Raw genomic sequence first — 12,707 nt, forward strand, 5'->3', positions numbered from 1 at the left:
GCGCCCGCGCACACACACACACACACACACACACAGGAACACACACACGAACACAGTTTGACACACCCACTCGCCCATATTCTGGTCGCCATATTGGGCCGCAGCTACCCATACTTGGAAGTAACGGGGCGTGTTTCTCTGCCAGGCGTGGCTGACGCCTGCCAGATCTTACAACGCCTGGATAGATATTTTACGTATCAGCTAACCACATATTTATAGCAATCTGTCAGTCGATGACACTGTCGATGACGTAGCACGCAACTATTGTTTGACGCATGCAACGTTTGAGCAGGGGAAGGCTTAACATGGTGTTGTAATGATTGCATTTTAAAGGGTTATTCATCTGTGATTGCTACAGTCGTGGCCAAAAATATGGGAACCCTTGCATTTTTTTCAAGTAACTGCAATCAAAATAACTGCAATCAAGCGCTTCCTATAGCCATCGATGAGCTTCCTGCACCTCTGTACTGGCAGTTTGGTCCACTCCAAACTGAGCAAACTGCTCCAGTTCTCCCAGATTTGAAGGGTGGCTTCTCCCAACTGCTGTTTTCAGATCTCTCCATAAGTTTTAAATGGGATTTAGATCTGGACTCATTGCTGACCACTTCAGAACAGTCCAGAGTTTTGTCCTGAACCATTCCTGGGTGCTTTTTGAAGTGTGTTTGGGGTCATTGTCCTGCTGGAAGACCCAATACCTTCAACGGAGATGCAGCTTTCTGACACTGGTTCTGACATTGCACTCCAAAATGCCTTGGTATTCTCCTGATTTCATGATGCCATACACATGTTGGAGGAACCCAGAACATCACTAGACCTCCTCCATGTTTGACTGTAGGGAAGGTGTTCTTTTCTTTGAAAGCTTCATTTTGTTTTGTGTAAATATAGAGATGGTGTGCTTTACAATATAGCTCTAATTTGGTCTCATCTGTCCACATCAAGGTCTCTGGAGATGAACTTGTAGCCTTGAGATTGTCCATGCTTGTCTACAATCTTGTGTCTGACTTCCTCAGATAATTCTCTGGTTTTATTTATTTTCTCTGTGCTCATTGTGGTACATACAGTGACACAAAACAGGAGAATGAGTCCTTTTCTCTATTCAAAACGGGTTGAATTAGTCATTTTATATTGCAGGCACCTGCAACTCACCACAGCTGATAATAATATTGTCCTGGCCATTTTAGGATTTCTTTGTGGAATTAGCTAACATTTAGTAAATTCAGATTTTGTTTTGTTAAACTGCAAACCAAAGATATACATACTGTATGTGGATACCACAATATTGTTTTATTTCAACAGTTTTCTGGAAGAAATGGTGCATTGTTTGAAAAAAGTGCAAGCGTACCAATACTTTTGGCCATGACTGTACATTATTTATTTTTTAACCTTTAATGAACTATATGTAACCATTGATTCTTGGATAATATAATTTATAAATAATGGCTTATTAGTTTAGTTCAACTGTATACACCATCAGAACCCAAAATATAATCTTGTTTTACCCCATTATTTGTAAACAATGAAATTGTAAACCAACACTGTATAGCTTCAAACATAGTTTAAACTATCATTTTGATCTCATGGATGGTCAGTCCTTGCATCCATAGCTTTATCTATGAATTTGGGGGGTTACATTGGATTTCTCCAGCTTCATCCCTAAGCTATTTACGCAAAAGGTGGCGCAGAATATGTTTTGTTTGAACTGCAGAATGCACCTTTAAGTCCTTGTCATGCAGGTTGTTGATAGCCTACGAATGGAGATGCAGCATTACTTCTTCCCATCGTTTCTACATTGCATGGAAGACTGGCCTGCGCTGTTTCTACTCCCTATGATACATTGGCCTGGCTGTTTCTAATCCCTATGGAACATTGGCCTGGCTGTTTCTACTCCCTATGGAACATTGGCCTGGCTGTTTCTACTCCCTATGGAACATTGGCCTGGCTGTTTCTAATCCCTATGGAACATTGGCCTGGCTGTTTCTACTCCCATTGGAACATTGGCCTGGCTGTTTCTAATCCCTATGGAACATTGGCCTGGCTGTTTCTACTCCCTATGGAACATTGGCCCGCGCTGTTTCTAATCCCTATGGAACATTGGCCTCTACTGTTTCCACTCCCCATTTAACATTGGCCTGCGCTGTTTCTAATCCCCATTTAACATTGGCCTGGCTGTTTCTAATCCCTATGGAACATTGGCCTGGCTGTTTCTAATCCCTATGGAACATTGGCCTACACTGTTTCTAATCCCTATGGAACATTGGCCTGGCTGTTTCTAATCCCTATGGAACATTGGCCTGGCTGTTTCTAATCCCCATGGAACATTGGCCTGGCTGTTTCTACTCCCTATGGAACATTGGCCTGGCTGTTTCTACTCCCTATGGAACATTGGCCCGCGCTGTTTCTAATCCCTATGGAACATTGGCCTCTACTGTTTCCACTCCCCATTTAACATTGGCCTGCGCTGTTTCTAATCCCCATGGAACATTGGCCTGGCTGTTTCTACTCCCTATGGAACATTGGCCTACACTGTTTCTAATCCCTATGGAACATTGGCCTCTACTGTTTCCACTCCCCATTTAACATTGGCCTGCGCTGTTTCTAATCCCCATGGAACATTGGCCTGGCTGTTTCTACTCCCTATGGAACATTGGCCTGGCTGTTTCTACTCCCTATGGAACATTGGCCTGGCTGTTTCTACTCCCTATGGAACATTGGCCTACACTGTTTCTAATCCCTATGGAACATTGGCCTGGCTGTTTCTACTCCCTATGGAACATTGGCCCGCGCTGTTTCTAATCCCTATGGAACCTTGGCCTCTACTGTTTCCACTCCCCATTTAACATTGGCCTGCGCTGTTTCTAATCCCCATGGAACATTGGCCTGCGCTGTTTCTAATCCCCATGGAACATTGGCCTGGCTGTTTCTACTCCCTATGGAACATTGGCCTGGCTGTTTCTACTCCCTATGGAACATTGGCCTGGCTGTTTCTACTCCCTATGGAACATTGGCCTGGCTGTTTCTACTCCCTATGGAACATTGGCCTGGCTGTTTCTACTCCCTATGGAACATTGGCCCGCGCTGTTTCTAATCCCTATGGAACATTGGCCTCTACTGTTTCCACTCCCCATTTAACATTGGCCTGCGCTGTTTCTAATCCCCATGGAACATTGGCCTGGCTGTTTCTACTCCCTATGGAACATTGGCCTACACTGTTTCTAATCCCTATGGAACATTGGCCTCTACTGTTTCCACTCCCCATTTAACATTGGCCTGCGCTGTTTCTAATCCCCATGGAACATTGGCCTGGCTGTTTCTACTCCCTATGGAACATTGGCCTGGCTGTTTCTACTCCCTATGGAACATTGGCCTGGCTGTTTCTACTCCCTATGGAACATTGGCCTGGCTGTTTCTACTCCCTATGGAACATTGGCCTGCGCTGTTTCTAATCCCCATGGAACATTGGCCTGGCTGTTTCTACTCCCTATGGAACATTGGCCTGGCTGTTTCTACTCCCTATGGAACATTGGCCTGGCTGTTTCTACTCCCTATGGAACATTGGCCTACACTGTTTCTAATCCCCATGGAACATTGGCCTGGCTGTTTCTACTCCCTATGGAACATTGGCCTACACTGTTTCTAATCCCTATGGAACATTGGCCTGGCTGTTTCTACTCCCTATGGAACATTGGCCTACACTGTTTCTAATCCCCATGGAACATTGGCCTGGCTGTTTCTACTCCCTATGGAACATTGGCCTACACTGTTTCTAATCCCTATGGAACATTGGCCTCTACTGTTTCCACTCCCCATTTAACATTCGCCTGCGCTGTTTCTAATCCCCATGGAACATTGACCTGGCTGTTTCTACTCCCTATGGAACATTGGCCTACACTGTTTCTAATCCCTATGGAACATTGGCCTCCACTGTTTCCACTCCCCATTTAACATTGGCCTGCGCTGTTTCTAATCCCCATGGAACATTGACCTGGCTGTTTCTACTCCCTATGGAACATTGGCCTACACTGTTTCTAATCCCTATGGAACATTGGCCTCTACTGTTTCCACTCACCATTTAACTTTGGCCTACACTGTTTCTAATCCCTATGGAACATTGGCCTCTACTGTTTCCACTCCCCATTTAACTTTGGCCTACACTGTTTCTAATCCCTAAGGAACATTGGCCTTGCTGTTTCCACTCCCAGCTGTTTCCACTCCCCAGGTAGACAATTGTCAAGAATGAGAACGTAAAAACAACACAAATTTATGTGAAAATATACTTCTGGGTAACCAAGATTAGGCTACTGCGTGACTGTACCATAGATAGGTCAGTGTACGCCCTAAACGGGTGTCAGAACCATGGAGAGCCAGCCACTCACGATCGCCGTCGTAGGCCTACATCAGATAGGCTTGTTGTAGTTGCACCAGAGTTATCACTCATGTACAACAAGACTGAACATAAACTGTAGCCTATCGATTCCTGGATTTATCATTACTGATCTTGAGTACAACTCAGACAACAAATTGATCTTTCCGTCTGCCGGCGCCAACTGTTTACCTGTAACAGTTACTGTATCTAATGACAACCCTCCAACAATTGGCCATTGGGTGCTCGCTAATGATTTAATAGCAGGCAGATAATTGCTCATTTGGATTTAATGCCCTGAAAGTGGACACTGAAGTGCACTCCAAAGGCACTTAGTCTTTGGATGATGCAATGAGTTGACTATTTCAACAAAGCACATTTTTAAAAGGCCCGTAGCCTAGATAGTATTGACTGGAATACATATCTACAATGGTCTGCCGATGGTTGTTTTGAACCTAAAGAGAAAATGTACCAAAATAAACGCTCTATATGCATAAAAGGCCTAATTTGATTAACCACAACCAATTTTGTACCCTAGTGATGGAGGTCATCCGTTTATAATCAGACACAGAAATTACATTACAAGCATTTGGCTCAATGAGCTTGCTATGTAAACACGTTCGGAGAGACAATATGGATGACAATTCCAGATTCATTTTTCAACACCGCATGTTCAGATGCTACGGCTCACCCAGCGCCATCGATCTATGGTTTTGGCTCATTGCACATTGTCTCTCGTAAACTATAGCGTACGTCGTTCCAACCAACGTGATATATTTACAATCAAAACAGAAGACTTCTAGCATTTTCTTTAAGAATAATGTGTCTTTATCTCAAAGGTCACACGCCGAGCTTTACATTTTTCTCCTTATTTGTTATAACTATTGGACATGCGCTCCGAAACTGTGGAGAGATCCTTTGCAGAGACGACCAAATATGCTGCGCGCACGGTAACGACAGTGTCGTCGTCGGCTGTTGCAGGCACACGGTTCACAGCACCTTCTACAACATCGCAATGGTTACGCGGAAACTCTCCGGGGTCCTCCTTTTGCTCCTTCTGTTTGCCCTGGGATACTTCATCCAGCGGATTGCCTGCTCGAGACCCAGGCGACAGCTTGACAGCCATGATCCGCACCCGCTCCTCAACGGACGGATAACGGTATCTCAGGACCCGCTCCTGGAGAGCTACACATCGCATAGCCTTGCTACTGACCTAGCTCCCCCTGTCTCTCTACCCGCCTACGATGAGGTGAAGTACTTGCCAACATATGAGGAGACCGTGCGGGAGGGGGACAGAGATCGGTTGGAGACCACGGAGCAAGCGGGACAAGAACAGGAACCGGACACGTCCACCTGCGCCTCTCCAACAGTATGTCATCGCTGAGAGAACCAGGCTAACTGACCTTCACTGTCAGCATAATGACGTTTGATAACTCTCACAAGTGTTGTTTATAAAGAGCCTATTATGTTAAACTAACACAAATTAATCAAATCGGTCACTCCTGAGTTTTAGTACACAAGAAGTGGCATGAAAAAAATATAGCATGTAGGGAAGACATTTTATTAGATACAAGACGTGTATATATATTAGGTTATAGGTCTACATAAAATATGAAAAGTGAATTTGACCATTTGCGGTGCGTTTTTACGCATTGCTCCCCAAAGTCCACAATGACATGTTAATTATTAGGCCTATAGGCGATTTAACATTATTTATGACCATATTTATCAGAGGAAATAATCTGATACAAACGTATTAAACTTAGTTGGAAAAAATGTCATAGGCTGATTTAAAGTCAATTGAATAGCTTCGTGGATTGATTTCGTTTCCATGTAGTCTATTGTACTGTGACAACCTTTTAAAGAAACAAATTGATCATAGTGAAATGTGATCTTCATCCGTAAACAATAAAAACAAATTATCATTTGGCAATAACTTTTGACATATCCTATCATTGCAAACATTACAAACCCATTGACGTGACTGATTTTGATCGTAGATACTGCACTGTCTCTTTAATATTGTCTTGAACGTCCTCTGATGGTAGTTTGAGCAGGTTTGCCACCTTTTGGAAGCCCTCTATAAGCCCAGCACCGGTCACAGCAGAGCAGGGCTGAACGAACCAGTCCCGCTCAGCGCTCATCGTCCTCAGGTGAAAGCGCTCCGTTATCTCCGTGACGGACACGGCCTCGGGAAGGTCCTGCTTGTTGGCGAGGATGACCACAGGCAGACCCTGTAAGAATTCACTCCTCAGGGCGTGATCTAGTTCCCGCCGGGCCTCGTCCAACCGGCGCCTGTTGGAGCTGTCCACCACGAACACCAGTCCAGCAGTGTCCTGATAGAAGCTCTTCCAGTAGTGCCTCATTGTATTCTGGCCGCCCACGTCCCACACGGTCAGAGCAACTGTCTCCCTCTTCTTCTTGGCTTCTATCATCTCCACATTGAAACCGATGGTGGGAACGGTATTGACCGATTCGTTATATTTCAGTTTGTAAAGAAGGGTTGATTTCCCCGCTGAGTCGAGACCCAATAGGAGAACTCGGGCCTCGGGTTGGGGTCTCGATCCCCGCTGTCCCATGTGTGGTAAAGCGTAACCCGACTACTTGGCAAAGACGCAAATCAGGGAGAGGCAGTGATATCACCTTATGTCACTGTTCTCTGCCTCGAGCTGCGGTGTTTACCCAGTGCGTTGCCTTTCTGTTACCAGGTAAACGATTACATGCTACCTATAAACCTTTCGTTCACCGATAAGCAAGGGTCAAAGTAGGTCCTATATGAAGCAAGATATGACTGTTGTTTGGTTAACAACTTATCCACCAAATGAGCCAGTTTAGCGTGACTCAAATCAGTGCGCTGTTGACACAAACAATACAACAATGTAGCACATGCGCAGGTTTGATAGCCTCATGTTTTTATCACACTTCACATGTTAATTCAAATCCTCCATGTGCATGGTATTTAACCTGCTCTAAAGACACATTGAAGCCTCATCTCGAATGGTCTGACCTTTACGTAAAGTTGAACAAAGTGTACGCATGGAGATGAACGCACGCACCCTCTATATCATCAGATAACAGTATAGCATATATATCATTATGTCATTCAGATGTACTTAAGGCCAAGGCAACAATTAGTTATGTCATGTGTAGCCTAGCCTATAGCTAAAATAATATATGGGCCATTTGGACACAATATAGAATATATTGCATTTTCCACTTCAATCTGACAGATACAGATACCTTAAATCACATTAAAACCACCAGGCAGGCAATATAACTTACATTATAGTTACATATCAAAGAATGGAAAACAATTCCAAAGATGTTTAGATGAAAGAAAGAGAGAGAATTAAAGAAAGCACATCTTTTTGCTTGGTTCTCAGTTGCTGCCTGAAGCCTTCAGGCCTAGTATTACATTTAAACTAACTGGTCATATTCAGTTGCAACACAATCTCACACTCAATTAGTGCAAATATGTACAAAAAGTATTTCAGCAGATTTTGTGTGTTTTTGTGGCTTAATTAGTGTGAAAACACAAACTTTGTGTGACTTAATTCGTAGGAAAAGACACACCTTTTTTCGACTTCATTCATAGGAAAATTCATTTTTGGCGGGCAAACTTAGGAAAAATCTTTTGAAAGTTATTGAGCAGTGCATTTGGGGCAGTTGTGTTCGACACTGCTTTTTTTGTCCCATATATATATATATATATATATATATATTGACATAAATACCAGTGATGTTTTCTATGCTTGTTTTGGCTTAATACTTTGTGCTACTGGTGCTATGTCAGATTTTATGAGGGTTGCCAGATTGGAGTAAAAAGCTGTATTTGTCTGTTTTTTTGTGGTGTCGATAAAGGTATTTGATTGGAGAATGGGGATACATTTTCATGATGGGAAATTAATTAATCAATAAATGTGGGGAAACAGAATACCTGCAAAGAAAAATCTGTTTGGTTTAAATTTCCCTGGTGCAGCTGCATGGTATTTGCAACTATAACACGTCTGGACTATGATCTATGACTAAGCCATATCATTGCAGTTGAACAGGTTCATGTAAAATAATTAATTATTTTGGTTTACACTTATGGCACTTCCAAGGCCGTTTCATGATGATTATTACCATCGTGTCAATCATGTTATGGACTTAGGCTATTGTAACGAGGCATTATAGGCCTACTGCTTCCGCCCAGAGAATACTAGGCTTTCATGGTAATGGCCGTTAGAGTTCACTTTGCTACGTACGAGCCCTGTCTAGAGTCCCTGTTGAAACGTTCACTTTTTTCTGCTACATTGGTGGCAGCGGTGGGATCACGTCCAGCTCACGCCTATTTATTGGATCTAGTGTTGGGAAGCATTCTGTTTTTCAACATTGTGTTGGGTGTAATTACATTGATATACTTAGTGAACAATGTTAAGAAACAATGGGTATGACGGATAGAAGTAGTAATTACAGGTGTGATCAAGCCTTACATCAAAGTTGCCCAAAGCTGAATGGAAAGTGCTATGCCCTGAGGAGTTATTCAGAAGAAAGTCCTCTGTGACTGTCTCATTTAAATCAGTTAACTCACCAGTGTGGACCCAAAACAAACATATTCTACACATTTACAAACTACCTGTTTAAAGTCTTATTACAACCATGGTGTTCTGTTGTTACTGAAGCTTCTACAGCTAATAACCTGACAATGATCCACATCATATTTATTTTTTTATTTCACCTTTTATTTAACCAGGTAGGCAAGTTGAGATCAAGTTCTCATATGGGTAGACAAATAATGTAAGTTTGTTATGCAGCAAAACACAACTCTCCTTTTAATTGGATGCAAACCAGTAATATGAATCACTGTTGATCCATCCTGTTCTGATCTAATGAGATGGCTGTAGGATTTTCTACGGCCTAGAATGGAGGCCTTTCCCAGTCATAAAGGACGAAGCTAGGCCCCTCTTGGTTCTCATTGGCGAAGACTGAACTCAAGTTATGGGTTATATGTCAGACTCTCCTATACCACTTTTTCCAACATCTTATACCCCTGAGGTTGTAAATAAACAATTTTTTACGGTGATATAACTTGTATCATTATAGGGCTGTGAAACCCATAGCCGAATTGCTTCAGACTGAGAATTTGTCACTGGAAATTGCTGCTGACATTGAACATAGCTTTGGGTTAGGGTATTTAATTCATTTCATACTCTCCTATGCCACTATTCCCAACATCTTATAACCCATAGGTTGTAAATAAACCCTTTTTAAAGTGATAGAACTTGTATCATTATTATACTGTAGGGCTGTGAACCCCATAGCTGAATGGCTTCAGACTGAGCATTTATTTATGGAGAGCAATTTCCGTTTTATAACAGGCAGTGTCCATTTATTTACAGTAGTGTGTTGGTTAATTATTGCTTTCTTCAGTGGAAATACAGAATGTGTATAAAAATGCCAAATATACCAAAAGCTAAATCAAGCAGAGATTTACGACTATTTAACCACGTTAATCATTACTGAAAAATGCAAACTACAAACATTTAAAACCAGTAAAAGATAATGAATACATGACAACTAGATACAGATATTTGATAAATTATTCATACAAAATTCTAGAGTTGGCTATAACATGAGTACAAACAATGTGAGTGTGTGTATATGTGTAAATGTTCGTGTGTGTGTTTTATCATTTCCCATCATAAAAAATGTATCCCCATTCCCCAATCAAGTAGCTTCATCGATACCACAAAAAAACAATGAGAAAGTGGAGCCTTGTAACATAGAAAACAGTATTGGCATTAAAAAAGAACATAAGGTTACTGTTATATTACAATTATTTTGGTGACAACCTGGTTGATTAGCAATATTGGGTTGTTACTTTTTTAACGTTACTTTTTAAAATATAAATAAATGTGGGACACAAAAAAAGGCAGTGTAGAACACCATTGTCCATCATCTCTCTAACAACTTTCAAAAGATTGTTCCGAAGTTTGCCCTCCGAAAATGTATTTTCCTATAAATGAAGTCGTACAAAAATGTATTTTCCTAATAATTAATTTGCACAAAAAATGTGTTTTCACACGAATTAATACACACAAAACCCCACAAAATCTGCTGAAATAGTTTTTGTACATATTTGCAAGAATTGAGAGTGAGATTGTGTTGCCAGACTACTTGGGCTTGGTTTAAATATACACGTGATCTTTCCATACCCACTGGGCGCAGTTGTCAACTAATGTGAAATGTCAATGTGAAATAAACAAGAAATGTTCCCATGTCATTGGATTTAGGTTAAAAGCTGGGTGAAAAAATAGGAAATTCCCTTAAATCCAATCCGTTCTCCACGTTGATTCAATGTCATCACATTTCATTATTTGGTTGAAATGTCATGGAAACAGCGTTAATTCAACCAGTTTTTGCACGGTGGAATTTCTATCTTCAAATGACTGTAAATGCCAAAGGGTCCCATCAAGTTGCTGACTACAAATACAGCCCACCACAAAACAGAAGCAGATGAGTGTATTTCCAAACTCAGGCGGGAAAGAGAAAAAGACTACATGACAATCAAACCCTGGTTGTGTTGATTGATTTCGATGCAGTAGTAGGCTGGTAGCCAGACATGTCAACAACATCTAATGAAAAGGTCAAGTCGAAGTTCATGGGTGTGGCTCCTGCCCTTGGCATATCTCTTCAGTTTAACTGATACCATTGTTTCCCTTACAAAAAAAATATTGTAGTCAGAGTGCAGTATAACTGCAGTATGCTGAAAATACTGCATCCAAATAATAGTTTTTTTTACTGCGTCCAAAATACCACAGTCGACCGCAGTTACTGCACTTTTACAGTTTCAAAACGGCAATCTTTTTTTGTAAGGGTTGCCATGAGAACACTAGTAACATAAATAGATAAATAAATAAATAAATAATAATATGTATCTTTGCTGTAGTCAATGTAGACATAAATGTTCTCATCCACATGACGGCGGCATTGTATCTTTTCTGCCAGCAGGTGGCCTAGGACTGCACGTGTGCCAAGATAATCCACTTTATCGAGCCTATTATGAAGTCCATTCCACAGGTTTTTTTTAAATAGTTGACACCTGAATTGTGCTTAAATATGTTTTCACTGAATAGGCAGGCCTATGAACATACTGGTTCAAATGAAACTTGCTCATGCTGGATAACACGTCAAAGAAAATGTAGGATAAATGTGCGCAAAGAACAATGGCACAATGAATGGACTAAAGCGACTCCAGAGTGGAGGTACCTGATTAGGCTGTGCTTCCAAGCATGCATTTTCATCCACAAATATTAGATTAATTCATGATAATACAACGTTTGCTGTATTAACCTTAGGACAGTGGATGATAACAATCTGCTGGATAACATGCACCCAGAGAGTAATCAATCCAATGTAATCCCTTTTCTCACTGGTCAGTGCAAGGTGGTGCGGTCAAGCACATCCCCCTGAAACGTATCTCAATCACTGATCTTCTGTCCCCTTGAGAGACACACCGCACAAATACGCCGCGGCGATTACGCACGATTGCGCAGAAGCCCGAGATGCACCCTACTTGAGAATGCTAAACTTTCTCATGAATAGAGACCATTTTAAAACCATAGATGTCCCTATTTTTCAGGATCTTGTCCATTTCTCTCTCGGCTTCATCCAAACTCCACCCGTCGGGTCATCCATTACATACACTAGTCCCGTGTCCCGGCGGCTGTGGTGCCATGAGTGGGGTCGCGTGCTGCTCTCATGAACCCCGGCGTCATGCGAGAGGTCCGGCCTCTTCACCGTCTCTTGGAACCGGATAGTAAGGGCACGCGTGGAGCTTTCGTTCATTTTCTGATACACTGAATTGCGTTTCACGGGCGCCGGAGCACCAAAGCACTGGAACAGCTCCCACACCTCTACTACAGTGGGCTTGGAACCGCGTTGACCCATTCTTCCAAACTATGACCAAATTCACCTCAAAAGCAGATATGAGTCAGCTCCGGAAGAACCAAAGCTCAGATAGAGACCCTAATTGCAAACACCCTCAAAGGTCCTGTCTTTCCTCACTTGTGCTGCTGTTTGCTACACACTTGTCTCGCTTGGCCCAATGACCGAATACTTCTTATAGAGGCTCAGTATCCCAAATAATGAGCTTAGCTTTCCTGTAAGGCGGCGTTAAGTACAGTGACTTTGGTTTACGGAAAACCTGTTGAATGTTACCACACGGCTCTGGCATTTTGCACATTCGATAAGACTATTTAACAAATGTAGACCTACATGCTATTCTAAGGCCGGTTCCACCTGGCACCGGCCGTCAGTTTTGACTTGGCCCCTAGCTTGCGCGCTGTCTATGCGACGCACGCCA

At 42.2% G+C, this 12,707-nt stretch overlaps 1 protein-coding gene across 1 annotated transcript; it reads right to left on the bottom strand.

Moving 5' to 3' along the window:
* Positions 1-5,900: 5,900 nt before the first annotated feature.
* On the bottom strand, positions 5,901-7,108 carry arl14 (ARF like GTPase 14). The gene has a single exon (XM_014190136.3). The coding sequence runs from the start codon at positions 6,937-6,939 to the stop codon at positions 6,325-6,327; it is 615 nt and encodes a 204-aa protein (XP_014045611.1). The 5' UTR covers positions 6,940-7,108; the 3' UTR covers positions 5,901-6,324.
* Positions 7,109-12,707: the final 5,599 nt, after the last annotated feature.

This window comes from Salmo salar, chromosome 03, assembly GCF_965601325.2.
Source record: "Salmo salar chromosome 03, fSalSal1, whole genome shotgun sequence".
NCBI lineage: Eukaryota > Metazoa > Chordata > Actinopteri > Salmoniformes > Salmonidae > Salmo > Salmo salar.

What these genes read in the sequence shown, in the direction of transcription:
- arl14 (XM_014190136.3), bottom strand. Translation starts at nt 6,939, where the DNA reads ATGGGACAGCGGGGATCGAGACCCCAACCCGAGGCCCGAGTTCTCCTA.